The sequence below is a fragment of the Harmonia axyridis genome, chromosome 3 (assembly GCF_914767665.1).
Source record: "Harmonia axyridis chromosome 3, icHarAxyr1.1, whole genome shotgun sequence".
Taxonomy (NCBI): Eukaryota; Metazoa; Arthropoda; class Insecta; order Coleoptera; family Coccinellidae; genus Harmonia; species Harmonia axyridis.
The window spans coordinates 5,011,696-5,032,430 of record NC_059503.1 but is presented as its reverse complement, the minus strand read 5'-3'; the positions used below and the strand labels follow the sequence as shown (position 1 = coordinate 5,032,430).

At 38.1% G+C, this 20,735-nt stretch overlaps 1 protein-coding gene across 1 annotated transcript in view; it reads right to left on the bottom strand.

Annotated features, from left to right (window-relative positions):
* The window catches only part of LOC123674918 (alkaline phosphatase-like), a 171,438-nt gene that overhangs the window by 15,698 nt on the left and 135,005 nt on the right, over positions 1-20,735 (bottom strand). The window contains exon 8 of the mRNA XM_045610082.1: positions 12,337-12,531. Within this exon, the coding sequence (XP_045466038.1) occupies positions 12,337-12,531 (195 nt within the window). The remainder of the gene's footprint in view (positions 1-12,336; positions 12,532-20,735) is intronic.

The following is a 20,735-nucleotide window of genomic DNA, read 5'->3' as shown; positions in this document are numbered from 1 at the left end:
TCACAATGTCTGCTATTTCGATCAACGATTACGGACATTCGAAATCATTTTGTGAACTCATTTGATTATTGCCATCAGTGAGAGCCTCTTTTGGGCGTTCACTGCGTTCGACGTCTTCTGTGCTCATTTCACCACCTTTAAACTTAGCATATCAATCGATAATGGTTGATTTTCTTGGTGGTCTGCACCAGGAAACTCTTCATCAAAGCAAGATTCTGCTTCAACTGGATTTTTCCCTTCAAAAAGCAATATTTTATCAGCACACGAAATTATTTTTTTCCATCTTTTTCTCGAATAACAAAAGAAGCTACACTCACAACGCAATATCTAACAAACTAATGGTCGGACTGCTGTCAAATTTTGACATGTATCGTTTGAAGGTTGGTACTAACTAAAAATCATATAGATTTAATACTAGCACCGCCATCTATGCATCAGACTGGGGAATATTCAATTGGCTTAATAGTACAGACCGTTTTCAATGAGGTCATAATTGATAATGAAAAAAAAAATTTCGAGACGACACAATGCTGCATTCCCAAAGTTCCAAGATCAATATATAAAACAAAACAAAATAAAGAATGAAGAAATGAACCCAACTGCGGACCAAAATACAATGGCAATAAAATAAACAGTACCGAGATCACCGAATAAAATTATCGTGGAAAGCGAAAAATGACCTCGAATCAATTGGGAACTTCCCAAATCGTCTGAGTGTTAGCCAATCGCTCCCAGAAATGGCCGCACTATTAATTCTGGAGGGAATTAAAGCCGACTGTTAGATCGTATGAGCATCCCATTCACGCTCGTGCGTCGAGTGGTTTAGATGGAAATCTGACACCAGAATGCCTTGGAGTGAATTAATCCTACTGTGTCTGCTACAGTTATTCGACTATGAGGTTTCGTGACTTTGATAGGGTAGCTTGTCTTGCTTCGTACATGCTCGAGGAATTTGAACAGCGGTTTATGGTATCCAGTAGAGTAATATGATCCACAATGAAGTAATAAATATTTGTGTAAGTAGCGTTACTATTTCGGCTTACAAAATCTCAGCTTTATCTCCGAAAGTAAAGATTGTTCGTATCATTGTCTAGAAGATATGGTTCGTCTGTATTATTCAATTTTACCCTTTTTCATACACATGTTCAATGATATGGTTCATTCCAGGAATGGTTCACTGAAAACTTCCTTCAGAACTTTAATACTACCTATCCCAAAAAAAATCTGGATCCCAGTAAGAACATGCTGAAGGGTGTTTTTTTTAGAGCTATAGAACTTTAAATTGCAATAAAACAACGATGGATTATTCGATTGACATGAATTTTATTTACCCGCAAGCTAATCTTGTGGCATTACATTTTAAATATGATTTCTGGCATATGACCGCCACGGCTGGCTCGGATGTAGTCCAATATGGACGTCCAATTTTCGATGGCTTTTTCCAACATTTGTGGTTGTATATCGGCAATAACACGGCGAATGTTGCCTTCCAAATGGTCAAGAGTTTGTGGCTTATCCGCATAGACCAATGACTTTACATAGCCCCATAGAAAGTAGTCTAGCGGTGTTAAATCACAAGATCTTGGAGGCCAATTCACAGGTCCAAAACGTGAAATTAGGCGGTCACCAAATGTGTCTTTCAATAAATCGATTGTGGCACGAGCTGTGTGACATGTTGCGCCGTCTTGTTTGAACCACAGCTCCTGGACATCATGGTTGTTCAATTCAGGAATGGAAAAGTTAGTAATCATGGCTCTTTACCGATCACCATTGACTGTAACGTTCTGGCCATCATCGTTTTTGAAGAACTACGGACCAATGATTCCACCAGCCCATAAAGCGCACCAAACAGTCAATTTTTCTGGATGTAACTGTGTTTCGACATACACTTGAGGATTAGCTTCACTCCAAATGCGGCAGTTTTGTTTGTTGACGTAGCAATTCAACCAGAAGTGCGCTTCATCGCTAAACAAAATAAAATGCACGTAGTGCGCGATACGTATTCCGCACAGAACCATTATTTTCAAAATATAATTGCACTATATGCAAGCGTTGTTCAGGCGTGAGTCTACTTATGATGAATTGGCAAACCAAACTGAGAATAAATCACTTGACAGCTTTTGAATCGGTCGCCATCTTGAACAGTAATGCCAACTTAAAGTTATATACCTCGAAAAAAACACCCGTTACAAGAGTTCATTAGAACTCTGGAACTGGAAGGTGAGCTGTGAATGAAGCATTGTAGGGACCCCTTTTGTTAGATCTTAAGGTCACGTTGCAATGAGAATTCCATTTTTCTAAATTATTCCTCATCTGAGACATTTACTTAATCTCTTCCCTGATTTCAAAGTGCACTTTTTAGATGCTCAGAACAAAAATTATAAGATAGACTACTCCTTGATTCTTGCCTGAGTTCAGTTTTTGAAATTCTCTGCATCAATTTAGAAACATCCCCTATATTAAAAAAGATGATTTTCCATAATATGGTGAATGCTGAAATGATAAAATACAGAAACGTATTCCTTACATTATATCCATCTCACATTCAGATATCAATTTCGCTTTATCCGCTATACATACGCATTGAAATATCTCATCAAAAAACACTCATCCTGTCTTTCTCCCTTTCATTCACCTCGACAAGTTTGACGTATTCACTCCTCAAAATTCCAATCGCAACTGAATCTCCGATTATTCTCTATGGGCGTACCCATTCGCCATCGAATGTAGATTTCAAACCGTCAATTCAGAAAGTGTCACTTGATTTTTGTCAGCTGATATCCCCGCGTAATCATCGGAGCACCTTAGGAAATCTCATCTCTCCCCCAAGAATTCCTTATCGATTTTACAATCAATCTCTCCGTTAGAATATTCATATCGTTAGATCTACCCTTCTGGAGGAGTGAAATCCTCCCAACTCCCCCCAGCTCTCGTTATCTGGGTTTAGGAGAAAACGCTGCCTTCAAATCGGATTGTTCAACGCGTATGCAATCTAGAGTGACAGCCTCGTTTGCAGCTGTTTCTTCTCCCTTCACTGTAATTCATTTTCCAGTCACGTCCATTTTTTTTTTGGTTTTCGGAGAATAGCGGTAGGCGTGCAAAGTTCGAAGATTTTCGCATAGGAGTTATAGAATTATTCTGCGTTGGAGAGAATGGGTGTATGCTCTAGGAATATTTGAATTTTCTTTTCTCAGTAGAAAGTTTTCTTCGTATTTTTCAGAGTTTTATTGTATTACTTCAATTTGTTTTAATGCATGAATTCGTGGTTGAGATTCAACAAATATTTTTTTCTACATTCATGCAAGAAGCAAAACTTTATTGAACTATATTTAGTGGAAAAAAAGATCTTTATTGCACTAGTGCAATAAAGTTTTTATTGCACTCATCTGTCAAACAAACTCAGTGTTGCAAAACAAATATTTCAGCCTGAAGGAAATAACGATGTACAGTTACCAAGTACTAGTACGTTTACAGCAGTAACAAATCAAGAAGTGGATTTAAAGAGTACTACACTACAAAATATTCATATTGAAAATTGCACCAATTGTTCATTCACTTTCAACATTGAGGGTAAAAATAAAGTTTGAGTTAAATTGTTCGTAACGTATTAGTTCCTGTTTCAATGCAAATCGATATTAATAATAAAGTATTCAAGTTGCGCTTTTCATTTTCCTACACCTAGTGCCGCACCTCAATAAATCATTTTTTGCTTTTTGCATGAACGTAGGAAAAATGTTGTATGCAACTCGTGCAAAAATTGTTTATTGCACTCGACGTGTCGACAATTTCACGTCGAGTGCAATAAACATTCACTTTTTGCACTTGTTGCATAAATAACTATAATAATATTTGACTAAAAAAGTACCGGGTCTAACTATTTTGATTCTTGAACTAATTTCCATTTTTCATATTATGTTGTTGAAAAATTTTTCCCCTGTGATAATAAATCTGATTCTTTCCCTAAGTTATTGAAAAGTTCATAGAACAATTTTCACCCTTTTGGTGGTAAATTTAGATGTGCAACTTTGCTTCCGCCGTTTTGCAATAGATGGCTGTGGCGGTAAGTGGTAGTCGAAAAAAAAATGATCGTAGGTGTCATACAATAAGCTTGGGTATTGGTAAACATAACGCCATCGAAATATAACTCGATTTGTGTCTGCAACATTAAGTTATTCTCGATTAAACATGTTAGCTTACGAGCAAAATTCTCGTCATTTGCGGGAGGTTTTAATTTTCTGCTTTAATATGAAGAAATCTGCGGCTGAGGCTCATCGAATGCCCACAAATACATATGGTGAGGCCGCTTTCAGTGAAATAACGTTCCGAGAGTGATTTCAACGTTTTAAAATCAGTGATTTTGACGTCGAAGACCAGCATAGCGGTGGAAGAGCGAAGGTTTTCGAAGATGCAGAATTGCAGGCATTACTTGATCAAGACTCGTGTCAAACGCAACAAGAATTGGCAGGATCATCGGGAGTGACGCAACAAGCCATTTCAAAATGCCTGAAAGTCATGGGAAATTCAGAAACAAGTAAATTGGGTGCCGGAAGGGAATTCCGGATCGCATTGTGACTGTAGACGAAAAATGGGTTCATTACGATAATCCCAAGCGCAGAAAATCATGGGGATATCCTGGTCATGATTTCACGTCGATGGCCAAACCGAATATTTATCGTTCCAAGGTCATGTAACGGCATCAAAACTGACTTTTGCACCAAAAAACCTTTTTTTAAACGCGTCATTTGGACTTTGCGTTGCGATTCGAAGAAACCTAAGCATTCCAACGAACTAAATCGATCGAAAAAAATTCTCAATTCTTCATGGCTCGCGGTCCACCACAAAGACGTATTTGAAAGTGCACATTTCCGGAAATATCAACCAGTAAGATTTGTGAAAAGCGACAAGCCCTCAATACTAAGACGCAATTCTCAAAACTCCACAATGGGTCTTTCAAATCCGGACAATTCGATTGTTCGCCACTTTTTCGGGAAATCTGCCGGGAAAAACCGACCGGGAAAGCGCTTGTAGGGTGTTTTCCAGCGAGCGTCCGAGGGGACCAGCACTCGAGCGGGAAATTCTCGTTCAGTGGCCGATTAGAAGCCTTGTACGGGGCCTCGATGACTGTTTACTCCTGGGCATATTCTGGAGGGGTTCATCCGGATGTTTTATTCATTTCCCTGAAAACATGACAAATGACGCTGGAAGCTGAAGGACTCGTCCTCCAGGGCATCTCTTCGGATCCGGGCTTATCGGAGAAGTTGGTTGGTTTCTACTTTGTTCGCTTATTGGTTTATTATTTTCAATGATGAAACTTTACTTGAACAAAAATTTATGCATCCCTGAAACGGTGAGAGGTTTTTGTTGGAAGAAGTTCGTGAGGTGAATGATCGAAACCGTGTGCGTCGCTCAGGAATAACTAAAAATATTGCTGATGTAACCTATAGTATCGAGGAAAACCCAGGTTTGCCGATTCTACGTCAATTTTGATGATTAGGCATTAGGTAAACGTTATAATGGACTAGTTTAGTGATGTTGATAATACTATATTTGACACGATAGAATTAAAATATAGAGCAAAACTGATAAATCAGTGACAAAATTTTGAAAATCCATCAATAAATGACTGAGAAATAGATTATTTAAATTAACGTATTTTAGCGCGGAACGTCTTTGGTCTCCGACTCGTTTGTGACGTCACGCCACTTGCCTGTGATCGCTACACCATAAATTACGTTTGAATACTTAGCCGCGCCAAGGCTCTCGCGCCGTTTGTAGTTGTACAGTGTAGTTTAACTCGAATTTTGTTTTTATGTCACCATAATGGAAGAAGGCTTCGTGAAAGGACAAAGTGACAATTTGCCTAAAATAGATATATTCGCAGTGATGGAGTTTTTTTCTTCAAATCCATCTTATGTCAGTGCAGAAATAGAGTTAAACTTTTCAAGTATCTACTTTTGAGTTTGCTTCATCATGGTTCAACTTATAACGATGATTTATTCAAAAAACCTTTCATAAACAGTTTGAAGTTGAGTACTGGTTGTTGAAGTCTATCAATGGCGAAACATATTTATGTGAGAAGTAAAAAGAGAAAAAAGCAATTTATATGTATGTATATAGTAAGTTATTTCAGCCATCGTGTAACGAACAAAACACGACACGAACGGCACAAGTGATTGTACACCAATGAATTCGTAAGCACTCTGCGAATACCAGTCGTCTAGTGTTTGACGTCACGACACTTACACGTACTATGAAATTATTCTTCCAAGCGCAACTTCAAAGTCCCATAACTTTTTCATTTCTAGAGATATTTCAAGGATTCTTCCACATTTTTGTTTCATTTTACTTAAATTTTTAGAATAAATCCTTAACAAAAAAATGAAAACTAGTCCATTGGCCACTGAGATCTTATGATTTAATCTGCAACCGTAGTTGTTGAGTCCATTTTTCATCGTTAATAATACTCTTTTCTTTTTATAATGAAATGAATATCCATTGATTTTTATCAAATTATACTCGGTTTTTTCAATATCAGATGAATATCGTATTGGAAAATCCTATATTCTTTATAGTTTTTAAACATGTTCATATTTCAAGCTTCAGACTTGGCATGATCTGTTCTCCAGAATATTAAAATATCAAAAATGAATCACCTGTCGCAATTAATTTGAATAAACTCATTACTCAGAAAAGAAACACAAATATTAACACAGTCAAACATTCCGCTAATGAGATTTCATATACGAAGTTTCATTAAAAACAGAACGAAATATATTCATCTAAAATTCTAATCGTATTCAGCGAGCAGCTCAGGAAAAAATGCTGGTGCATCGTTGCTTAGCGCAAGAGAGAACATCGATATCTAATTACTTTGAAATTTCAGCCTCCAGCTTTTCATCTTTTTCGCCAACAAAGCTTCTCCCTCCCAGGAGAAAAACTGCCTTCCTTAATTAGAATGTACATCGGATACTGAGGGATGCAGAGAAGCGTGCAAATTCGTCCTAAATCACATTTCATCCCTTAGTTTTTTTTTTCGTTTTCGTTTTATCCAGACACTGGTAATTCAAAAATTGTAGTGAAGGTAATTGGCTCTAAGACAAATTTGCCTCTGCAAAGGAATATCGGAGTTTATTTAGTTCATGATTTTTATTATGTTTATTAAGTTCATTAAATTCGATAGGAGTTTGCATAACGTTGTATGTTATGGCGAAAGTTTTATAAGCTTTAATTTCCGCCCGTTTATTACGTTCCTAATAAAATTTGGTTTTGTATACGGAAGGCCGATTATAAGGTAGTTTGAAAGCAATAAATTGCCACTCGGGACTTTTATATAATTATAATTCAAACGTAGTTATACTCCATCGGGAGCAGTAAAAAATTAATTGAAGCTAATGCATACAACTGAGTGGTGCATGAAAAATTCATCATTTTTGCAACGGAAATAACCTCAGACTAATAAACATAGATAGAGGGAGCATATGTCATTTTCAGTAAGCAAATTTTGTTCCCAACATGAACTATCACATTTGACATGAAGCGCGCGGAAATGAAAACATATCAGTTATACAATATTTCACTCAAGATAATCTTGTGGCATTACATTTTAAATATGATTTCTGGCATATGACCGCCACGGCTGGCTCGGATGTAGTCCAATCTGGACGTCCAATTTTCGATGACTTTTTCCAACATTTGTGGCCGTATATCGGCAATAACACGGCGATGTGTCTTCCAAATGGTCAAGGGTTTGTGGCTTATCCGCATAGACCAATGACTTTACATAGCCCCACAGAAAGTAGTCTAGCGGTGTTAAATCACAAGATCTTGGAGCCCAATTCACAGGTCCGAAACATGAAATTAGGCTTGTGAGCTGTGATTCCAACAAGACGGCGCAACATGTCACACAGCTCGTGCTATAATCGATTTATTGAAAGACACGTTTGGTGACCGCCTAATTTCACGTTTTGGACCTGTGAATTGGCCTCCAAGATCTTGTGATTAAACACCGCTAGACTACTTTCTATGCCACAAACCCTTGACCATTTGGAAGACAACAGTCGCCGTGTTTTTGGCGATATACGGCCACAAATGTTGGAAAAAGTCATCGAAAATTGGACGTCCAGATTGGACTACATCCGAGCCAGCCGTGGCGATCATATGCCAGAAATCATCTTTAAAATGTAATGCCACAAGATTATCTTGCGGATAAATAAAATTCATGTGAATCGAATAATCCATCGTTGTTTTATTGCAATTTGAAGTTCTATAGCTCTAAAAAAACACCCTCTATTATATTGAATAAATTAACAATTGATAATGAACAGTTGGTTACCACTCAATTTTACAACATTATATCAACGTACCTGTGCCCATTGGAAGGGATCAAGTCCTGTAGATCTTAGTGAAGATTCAAACGATATCTTATTCAGCACATAATGTCCGGGCATTATATCGAAATAAAAATTCGAAGGTGTTTCATTTACTTTTACTATCGGGACCACAAAAAGGATAATATTTTACTAATTTCCCAAGCATCTAACAAGCATCCTACTCCTCTCAAGGTTCTCAAGTTCCCCTAATAAATCTCAAACAACACCGACCCAATTCTGCGTTCCTTCCACTGTTTCAGAAAACATCGCGGCAGTGTGAACGCCCATATGTTCCTGTTTTCCCGTTCTCAGGTGCTAGTGCGGCCTTTCCCTTTCCCAACAAGCGTTTTCCGAGCAGAGATGGCCACACTATGATCGATTTTCGGTCAGTGGCAGCATCCCTCGTTGGCAATTCGGAAGCCCTTGAGGGACTGGCTTTGAGCGTTGGTTATTGTTGCGGAAATGTATTCAGAAGAAAGGGAACGTCGATTTTCTTTCGTTATTATCATGAAATTGCTTCCTACTTCTTTGGAAAAACTGATTGTTGAAGGATAGATCGAACACTGTTTGATGTTTTATATACCGCGAAATCTCTGGGCTTCCGTGCCACCCTTTAGATTCTTTAGAATAACCTTTTGGAGTTCAGCTGTGAATCTGAAGCAATATAAATATTTGGAGGTTTCATCTTCACGCTGAGGCAGAATATTTTGGTGAATAAATTCAATGCCAGCCCAGAAGGTGCTTCATGTCTATCCAAAAGTGCTTCAGTTTTGCGAACTGTGACTGCAGAATTCTCACCATTTGAAAATGAATTTCAACTATTTCAGTGCATTGTTGAAGCGTGTTTCGAACGCGTAGTAATGGCGTAATTTTCACTTGTCAAAAGTGAAAAGGTTACATCTTCAAAAGTAATAGCTGTCCAGATAGGAGGCAATCAAAATGAAACCTCTTATTGGAAAACTTTGTAAAGGGTGTTTTTTTAGAGCTATAGAACTTCAAATTGCAAGAAAACAACGATGGATTATTCGATTGACATGAATTGTTCATTTATCAGCAAGATAATCTTGTGGCATTACATTTTGAATATGATTTCTGGCATATGACCGCCACAAGTGGCTCGGATATAGTCCAATCTGACCGTACAATTTTCGATGACTTTTTCCAACATTTGTGGCCGTATATCGGCAATAACACGGCGAATGTTGGCTTCCAAATGGTCAAGGGCTTGTGACTTATCCGCATAGACCAATGATTTTTCATAGTTCCACAGAAAGTTGTCTAGCGGTGTTTAATCATAAGATCTTGGAGGCTAATTCACAGGTCCAAAACGTGAAATTAGGCGGTCACCAAACGTGTCTTTCAATAAATCGATTGTGGCACGAGCTGTGTGACATGTTGCGCCGTCTTGTTGGAACCAAAGCTTCTGGACATCATGGTTGTTCAATTCAGGAATGAAAAAGTTAGTAATCATGGCTCTATACCGATCACCATTGACTGTAACGTTCTGGCGATCATCGTTTTTGAAGAAATACGGACCAATGATTCCACCAGCTCATAAAGGGTACCAAACAGTCAGTTTTTCTGGATGTAACGGTGTTTCGACATACACTTGAGGATTAGCTTCACTTCAAATGCGGCAGTTTTGTTTGTTGACGTAGCCATTCAACCAGAAGTGCGCTTCATCGCTAATGGACGTAGTGCGCGATACGTATTCCGCACAGAACCATTATTTTCGAAATAAAATTGCACTATTTGCAAGCGTTGTTCAAGCGTGAGTCTATTCATGATGAATTGCCAAACCAAACTGAAAAAAAATCACTTGACAGCTGTTAAATCGGTCGCCATCTTGAAAAGTATGGCCAACTCAAAGTTATATATCTCAAAAAAAAACACCCGTTACATACCTTCATATATTTCTGTGGTTTCTAAGGGTAAATGCCTTTCTCTTCTTTTTCCTCTAATCGTTTTATTTATTTTTCAAATTGTCATGGTCGTCTCGAAATAACTTATTCAATTCAATTGAAAAAATTCAGCTTGTTCGATGTCAACCTCCGAGTAATAAACGATTGAACCAGTCCTGCCCTATTTTCTTCAGCCACGCGTGTCAGCCTCACTGGTCCAGCATCTCACCATCCATCTCTATCATTCGGCGAGTGGTTTTTGCAGCGGGCCTCCCCAAATTTGAATCGGTCGATTTTGTATATCTCCTTTTTGCCGTATTGACAAATTGAGACTTCTCGTTTTTTTGCGAGTCGTATCTCCAGCCTTTCCTAGCGACGTCTTTGGTACATTTTCATCTGCTAACAAATTGCGCAATATTTTACTGTTGCGGCTGCGTCTTTTCTTGTATTCCCGGGTTCATACCGACTATTCATCTACTTGAGAGCCTTCAGTAATTCGAGTGGTTGATAGGTGATGGATTCGGATCCATCCGTCAGAATCTTATTGGTTGAGCCGATGATTTTTTATGGTGAGTGTATTGGCGTTATGAAGCGAGGAATTTGCATCGAGCTTCGACGAAAACTTTCTAGAGATGAACTGACGTGAAGTAGGCAGGGTTCGTTGCTGTTCATCTTCATATTTACATTTGGTTATGTCCTGAGATCCTGAGAGAGCTTTTTGTATAACAGATCCATCGTCTATTCGAATGGTGGCAGTACCAAACGCTGTCCAAAAATGAATCATTGAAGCAAACTATAATCTAACAACAAAATAACAGGTGTTTTTTTTTCGAGGTATATAACTTTAAGTTGGCATTACTGTTCAAGATGGCGACCCATTAAACATCTGTCAAATGATTTACTCTCAGTTTGGTTTGGCAATTCATCATGAATAGATTCCACCAGCCCATAAAGCGCACCAAACAGTCAGTTTTTCTGGATGTAACGCTGTTTCGACATACACTTGAGGATTAGCTTCAATCCAAATGCGGCAGTTTTATTTGTTGACGTAGCCATTCAACCAGAACTGCGCTTCATCGCTAAACGAAATAAAATGGACGTAGTGCGCGATACGTATTCCACACAGAACCATTATTTTCGAAATAAAATTGCACTATTTGCAAGCGTTGTTCAGGTGTGAGTCTATTCATGATGAATTGCCAAACCAAACTGAGAATAAATCACTGTTAAATCGGACGCCATCTTGAACAGTAATGCCAACTTAAAGTTCTATACCTCGAAAAAAACACCCGTTAGAATCCTCTGAAGGTGGTTATTGAATGGTTTCAACATATTAATAATTTAAACAGAATAACGTATTATAGAAATTAAGAAACTAGTTTCAAAACTAACCGTTGAAAAAATACGTTGACTATAATATTGTCTGCACGTATCTGAAACACGTTGGATATTGAAACCAAAATGACAATGTTGAAAATTCAACTGGTAACGTGAATTTCAACGATATGATGTTGTATCAACGTACGCCCATTGGGTTGTGAGGTAATTTTGGGCAGTATCTCGCCAATAACTTGGCGAATGTTGGTTTTCAGATTATCAATAGTCTGAGGATTATTGGCGTAATCAAGAAACTTCGCATAACCCCACAAAAAATTCATAGGCAATAAATGACAATATCGTGGTGGCCAATCCACATTTCCGAAAGGAGAAATCAGGTATCCTGAGATTTTCCTTGCAATAAAACCAAAACGGATGGAGCTTGTTGCACCATGTAACTCAACAGTTACATGAAGATTTCCACTGCCTCATATGCGATAATTTCACTTGTTTACATAGCCACAATCTGGGACCTGAGAAGATGCTTACCGCAGGTGTAGGAGGAACGCCAGGTAAAAATCCGACTCGCAGGTTTTACTGAAGCCCACCTACGAGTAAATGGTATCAGCGATATCTCTCTTTCAACCTCCACACGCACCAAAACAGGAATCAAACATACCTTTCACAAAACGTTATCAGAGGAATATGTAAGCAAACGAATATTGACACAAAGAAAAGTGTATATTTACCCAAGATAGGATGTCCTCTAGGAGTGGCCTGACCTCCCATTGTCAGCACGTGCGAATGGTCCGAAGTAACCACTATTAAAGTTTCTGTAGGATTGACAAGGGCTAGCGCCGCCAAAAGAGCTGTTTCCATAGCCAATGTCTCGTCCAAGGCTCGGTAAGCATTGTTGTAATGGTGGGCGTGATCTATTCTGCCACCTGTAAATGAGAAGTTAGATGGTTAGAAGGTTCAAGAGTTGGATCTAGGTGAATTGACGTGTTTTGCAAGCATTATAAACGCACAATATTTGGCAATTTTTTGTTTTCGTGGGGATTGATAAAACACTGATGGACGACAAAAGAGAACTTTATTGTGGTACAGCACATTCTATTGACTCAACTGGTCATCACCTCGTAACTTACTTCACTGAACTCTTCTCTTCCCAGTTTTATACCTGTTTCACACCATAAAATTGTGCACCGTGACTTTCTTCTTCCTTTTCTTATTCTCTAAGTTGGTGCTCGCACCATGCTCCCCTACGGCACAACTGTTAACTGTACTGCAAAAATTGAGCCGTCTGAAAGAAGCAATCACCCAGAATAGCCCAGCTATGAGGAAAAAACTTCAACACCCTGTACCTCGAACACAAAGTGTTTTCGGGTACATATTTATAGGATTTTTTTTTGTTAAAATGTTAAAACCGATTATGTATAGTAGGTTCAAGTATCCTAACCTAGTTTTCGTAGCTCAGAAGAAGATTTTTCAAGGGAATATATCAGAAAGCTCAAAGTAATCCTTCCACGCGCCAATTCTCATTATATTTTACCTCGCAAGATATGCAGACAGATAATTCAACTAACAGAAACTGGAATTACTCTGCATAATTCACTAAACTAGGTTATTACGGACTGATCCGAGTATTGCACGTGCAATATGTCGAGCAGGCTTTTTCAGGGTTTTCGTAGCCCGTGGAAACGTCGGTCTGAAGATTAGTATTTTATTACGTTATATGCATACGTGAAAAAGAGGATTTATTTTGTTTTGAAATTTTATTTTCCTAATGGGGCATTATTGAATTAACAATTTTTGTAGAACCCTGAGCTGAGCTTTTTATCTGGATATTCGATAAATTCATATTCTATATTCTTTCGAATTTTAGCATCTCCAAATGAGAACCCTGTGGTAATCCCAATTCAACCTTGTTCACGAACGAATGATTATGACTTAATCCAACTCAACACGTGATCATCTTGGAGAACATGGAAAAGTATGATCAAATCAATATAAACAGCGTTCACTTGGGTTAATCGATCCATAATTTCTGGATATATAACATATGTGTGGCAATAGAACTGTGTGAGAATTGATCTGCTCTTAAAAAAGCCATGATGTCTGTTATTCTTTCGTTGACAAATCTTTCGGTTGGGAGATCCATCTGATCTGAGAATAGTAAATATCTTCTTATTTTCTCTCTGAACTAATTCCATGTTATCGAATTATTTACTAAATGAAGTTTGTCCAATAAAATTAGGAAAGGGTTTCGAAAAAATTATTTCCCAGTTCAATCAGAAATTCAATTTCTAATGAAAACAGTAGACACAAATTTGAAACTGCTTCAAAGCCTAACCAACGAAGACAAAATCCAATTTCAAACAATGCTAAAAGCATCAATTAGAAGGAACCAGCGCTAACATCTTGATTGACAGTATCAATAACAGGTAGAACGGAATTGATATTACGTGGTTTGATATAATCCTGGGCGAACCAACATCCATTTGTGTTTGTGGAACACGGTTAACCGGAAAATACACTACGATAAACAGAGGGATTGATCAGTTGACGAGACGAGCAATTGAATACGGCTGTACGCTTAGTAATTTTGAAGGTGGGCTGCACTGGAGTTGCACGACATAGTTCATATATTCAGTTTCCGATATTTATTTTTCAGCTCACGTCCCCCGAGTAGTGAATGAATATCAAGTTTTAATTTAACACAACATTTTTCAATTCTTTCTAAACTATATTATTGAATACTCGATACAATAATTATTATTCAAAAATGTGAAAATAACAAACTCCTTAATATTGCTTAATATAATGAAGAAATGCATTTGAAATATGAGTCGTTTGAATGATGCTCTGGATTTCGAGTATGAAAGTGTTAGAGAGTGTTAATTCAGACAAAGAGCTAACAGGCTAATTGAAAAGTCCCCGGTCTACCATAGTAAAACAAATTTTTTTGGCAAAATTCGATTTTATTATTCAACATAGTTGCCTTCGACGGCGATACAGCGATTATAGCGATCGCCTACTTTTCGATACCATTTTTATTGTACCCTTTGTCTTTCGCTTCAAAATAGGCCTCAGTTTCGGCGATTACTTCTCAAATGGCACTAAATTTTTTTCCAGCGAGCATTCCTTTGAGGTCTGAGAACAGGAAAAAGTTGCTGGAGGCCAAATCTGGCGAATACGGTAGTTGCAGAAGCAATTCGAAATCCAATTCATGCAATTTTGAAATTGTTTTCATTGGTTTGTGACACGGCGCATTGTCTTGATGAAACACCAATCTTTTTCTTCTTCGAAAGGGGCCGTTTTTTAAGGATTTCATCCTTCAAACGATCCAATAACGCTATATAATGATCGGTGTTGATGGTCTGGCCCTTTTGGAGGTTATCAATGAATATCATACCTTGCGCATCCCAGAATACTGATGCCATAACCTTGCCAGCAGACTGTTGTGTTTTTCCTCGCTTTGGATTCGGTTCATCGTGTGCAGTTCACTCAGCTGACCGTAGATTGGACTCCGGAGTGAAATGACGGAGCCATGTTTCATCCATTGTCACATATCGACGCAATAATTCAGGTTTATTGCGCTGAAACAGCTTCAAAAACTGCTCAGAATCATTAACACGTTGTTGCTTTTGATGGATTGTGAGCTCGCGCGGCAACATTTGTCAGACAGCTTTCTCATCTGTACAAATATTCGTGAATTATATGATGTACACGTTCAGATGATATCTTCACAATGTCTGCTATCTCGATCAACTTCACTTCACGGTCATTCGAACTTTTTTGATTTTTTCGTCGGTGACAGCTTCTTTTACACTACGTTCGCCGTCTTCGGTGCTCATTTCACCACGTTTAAACTTAGCATACCAATCAATGATGGTTGATCTTCCTGGTGCAGACCCCGGAAACTCTTCATCAAGCCAAGATTTTGCTTCAACTGTATTTTTTCTCTTCAAAAAGCAATATTTCATCAGAACACGAAATTCTTTTTTTTCCATTTTTTACACTCACAACGCAATATCTCGTAAACTAAAGGTAGGACTGCTATCAAATTTTTTCACGTATCGTTTGAAGGTTGGTACTAACTAAAAATCATGAGGATTTAATAAAGGGTGCTATAGAACTCAATATGATTTCTGGCATATGACCGCCACGGCTGGCTCGGATGTAGTCCAATCTGGACGTCCAATTTTCGATGACTTTTTACAACATTTGTGGCCGTATATCGGATATAACACGGCGAATGTTGTCTTCCAAATGGTCAAGGGTTTGTGGCTTATCCGCATAGACCAATGACTTTACATAGCCCCACAGAAAGTAGTCTAGCGGTGTTAAATCACAAGATCTTGGAGGCCAATTCACAGGTCCAAACCGTGAAATTAGGCGGTCACCAAACGTGTCTTTCAATGAATCGATTGTGGCACGAGCTGTGTGACATGTTGCGCCGTCGTGTTGGAACCACAGCTCCTGGACATCATGGTTGTCCAAATCAGGATTGAAAAAGTTAGTAATCATGGCTCTATATCGATCACCATTGACTGTAACGTTCTGGCCATCATCGTTTTTGAAGAAGTACGGACCAATGATTCCACCAGCCCATAAAGCGCAGCAAACAGTCAGTTTTTCTGGATGTAACGGTGTTTCGACATACACTTGAGGATTAGCTTCACTCCAAATGCGGCACATTTGTTTGTTGACATAGCAATTCAACCACAAGCGCGCTTCATCGCTAAAATGGACGTAGTGCGCGATACGTATTCCGCACAGGACCATTATTTTCGAAATATAATTGCACTATTTGCAAGCGTTGTTCAGGCGTGAGTCTATTCATGATGAATTGCCAAACCAAACTGAGAATAAATATTTTGACAGCTGTTAAATCGGTCGCCATCTTGAACAGAAATGCCAGTTATATACCTTGAAAAAAAAACACCCATTACTAGCACCGCCATCTGTGCATCAGACCGGGGACTTTTCAATTGGCCTAATAATAAAAATAATATAAATATATAAATATATAATAATATAAATGTATAAATATATAATAATATAAATATATAAAAATAATATAAATATAATAAAAACTAAGGAAAAGATTCAAACCCTAGTCCATAACGATCTACAGATTGAGTAACCCAGAGAGTACACACCCTAACTCAGTCGATTCTCGCTCTTATATTATTCCGGATAATTAAGGCCCGGTGCACACATCCGATTTTTGTAGTTACGACACCCGTTGCGGTGTCGTACCTATTCAATGCACACTACATACGACACCGGCGTGGTTGCGGAGTCGGATCAATTCACTAGTTCACACTGCCAGTGTGTGTGTGTGCGATCGGCGCTCGATATTATTATATAATATAATATATAATTATATATAGTTATATTATAATGGACGACCATCGCAAAAAAATTGTTTTTGCTTACCTTGTTTACAAGAAGTATATTTGTAAACAAAACAGGCGTTATTGGGTACACCCCTACACGGACTTGAGACTTCTCAGGGGTAGATTTCATACTTCTTTCGGAGATTTAAGAGAAAACCCTGATAAGTTCTATAACTACTACAGAATGTCTGTGAAATCATTTGACGAGCTTGCAGCGAAAATAACACCAAAAATCAGATCTCAAGACACATGGATGAGACTTTCCATTCCAATTCCCTCTCCGCCATTTTATGCGAACTCACGACAAACGTCGTATGTGTGCGCGGGCCAATTTGGAATAGAGTACTGAGAGATCGCATCTACGACTGCGGCACAGTTGCGGCCTAGAGGGACATGCTACCAAAAAACGACCGTAGGCTGGCAGTTACGACGTCGCAACAGCACGGCGGGTAGTGTGCATGCTCCCATTTGATTCTTTGTACCACAGGCCGCAAGTACGACACGACGACGGTGTCGTAACTACAAAAATCGGATGTGTGCACCGGGCCTAAGTTCGATGGGCTTGCCGTTAAGACAGGACTGTTCGGAGCGGCGTCTCCAAAGCGCCTTGTCCCGAGTTCTATGAATGCTAACGAGATAGTTGGCTTATCGGCAAACAATGATGCAACTAATATTCGGGCTTCCAATCGCGTCATTCAATTTCCTGCTACGTCAATGCAGACAGGCTGTATCGCTTCATACAATTTCTCGTCTCGTCGGTGAAGGATCAGTTCAACTGTTTGTGGTGGGATATATTCTGGTTAACCGTGCCTCACAGGCGTTGGCAGTGGATTCGATAGAGTAGGATGGACAGACAGAAAGACGGATGTGGTTCTTCTCAACTGGAGGAAATATCCGTTTGAAGGATTTCGTAACCGTTTCTGTCATGAACAAGAGTGTTGAGTTTCGAAGATTGAAACTCTGCTGAAGACTGTCATAGCTAGATTGGAAATTTCAGATTTTGCAGCTGTGGTCCAGTCGATTTTACACCCGAGGTTCGCTTACTACTGTGGTAAGTATCTTCAGACGTTTCGGAAAATGTCGAATTTATCCTCAAAGTAATAAACAAAGATAGAGTGTTTCTTCTTTTAAGAAAATTTTGTCCCCAACATGAACTATCAAATTTGACATGAAGCGCGCGGAAACGAAAACATATTTATTAGTCATACGATTTTTCACTCAATTTGCGAGTTTCTCCACAAAGAACGAACTTCTTATATCCATAATGAATCAATCCTTCATATTAACTCGAATTATATTGAAATAAATACCTAAATACACTGCCCAAAAAAATTAACGCACCTTCTGAAAACCTCAATTTTAATGAAAGTTAACTCTACATTGACTTCATAACTTATTTTTTATGTTCTCTCGGGAAGGTTTTGAACGAAACAAGACACATTAAATGGAAGAAAAATTCAGGATTTCACCGAATCTTATGTGAAAGAAGAGAAATAAACAATTTTCAAAATACTGGAATGCTGATAAGTGATTTAATACTTGGTATTTCCACCCCTTGCGTTAATTACAGCTCGGCAACGACGGTTCATACTCAAAATGAGTGATCTTAAAATGTTCTGATCTAATCCTTCCCAGATTTCTCTGAGTTGGATTCCTAAGTCATTAAAAGTAGCTGGATGATTTTCTGAACTTCTCAGCCTTCTATTGAGGTTGTCTCAAACCTGCTCAATCGGATTGAGATCTGGACTTCTTGCTGGCCATTCGATTCGAGAGACTTCAACCTCTTCAAGGTAGTCCTGAACGATGCGCGCACAATGGGGACTGGCATTATCGTCCATGAAAATGAAATTTTCACCAATGTATGGGGCAAATGGCACTACATGCTCTTCAAGAATGTTTCTTATATACCTATCAGCATTCATAGCTCCATTATCAACGACCACTAGGTCTGTGCGAGCAGTCAAAGATATTCCACCCCATACCATAATCGATCCTCCCCCGAAACCAGTAGTATTCAGGAAATTGCACTGATCATATCTTTCATGTGGACGTCTGTATACAAGGGAACGTCGATCACAATGGTAGAGGCAGAATCTAGACTCATCTGTGAAGAGAACTCTTTCCCAATCAGCCTCTTCCCAATGGATATGCTCTTTCGCAAAATCCAAACGCGCCCTTCGATGGGCTGGGGTAAGGGTCAAATAGTAGGTATTATGAATATTTTATGCATGACAGTATTAGCTTTCATAATTCAAAAACATGAAAAAATTTGAGAAGAGCAACAACTTGGTATCAGGATCTTTTGAGCATTCACCCATTCATGCATCCATTACACTATTGGAGACCTCAAAACTGTACATAAATACCTTGCTCCATAAATATCTGAAAAGTGGTCGATGATATATCGACTTTTCAAACGACGGCGCTACATCGACATGCTATTTTTGAAACTGGAAAACAATAATATTATGCCAGCTTAAACAGCAGAATTTCAATAGAGTTCAATTAAAACAAACAAAGCACTTTTCCAGTACATCCATTTATCCGTAAACTCGAACTGATGCAGTAACATCAAAATAAATTATGGTTGACACATAACAAAGGGTTATTTATTATATGTCATATATTCGATAGCAGTGCCCAATTGAATTCTAGTCGAACATTCGCGAGTTTCAACGTTTTTAATGGAATTTTCCAGAGATCAAAGCATGTATCGAGTTAAATTGAGTCTCATATTCCAGTTCATTTTCGAACGTACAATCATATGAAAAGTTATTCTATATATTGCTCATTGAGTACTTTCTGTGAATACGTCTAGCCCTTACGTTTAATTAGGTATCATCATGAAAGCTCATTCAATTCATTAAGTTATGCTGATTTTAGTATGAAGGAGAAATTATGCAACAATTGGATCACTAAAATAACTTCGAGAACATTCAAATGACACTACATCAAAAGATAATAAATCAGTTGATTACTTACATATCAGAAGATGAAACTTTGCACATATGATAACAGGCACCCGTAAAGACTTGTTCCCCATCTTATATTTTCTGTGAAATCAAAATTTGAGAAAATGCATTCACTCGGTTTTCACTAAAAATGACCAAAATCTCTGTAATATCTAGTGTTAGTATTGTTTCCGTTGGTCTTATTGAATTTTCTGTGGTTCTGGTGATTCGAATCGATAGACCTTAATCTGACAGTAGGAGATCTGTGTACGCAAATTGTATTTCCAACAATAATTCAACATGATTGTTTATCCTAATTCAGATTCACGTTGAAGGAAATTATTCAGAATTCCTTCATTTGTTCATCAGGGTGCAGTTGAAATAATTCATTAATCATTTTACAGTCTCGCGCAGGTGTTTGATTACAGAACTTAGTTGAAATGTGATCCGAGAAACCTCTGCATCTGTTTTTAGTTATTTTCTTGGCCATTTTGTGAGGAGTGTTATTGTGTCAAGTTGAAGAGAATTTTCGAACGAAAATGTGAGTAATACTGATTTTTTCGAATAACTCGTGTAATAATTTGTCTCTATTAATTTTTTCGGTTACTTAATTCTCACTTTTCGAAGTTAATTCAAAGCTGCTTGGAAATTTAAGAGTTCGTCATATCATTCCCTATTCATTCAATCATTCTATGATTATGATTCAACAGTAGTACATGGAAGTTTGAATTGTTCCTCATTTACATTACAATACCTATGAAAATTGAAATAGGACCTAGTTAATGTTTTTGA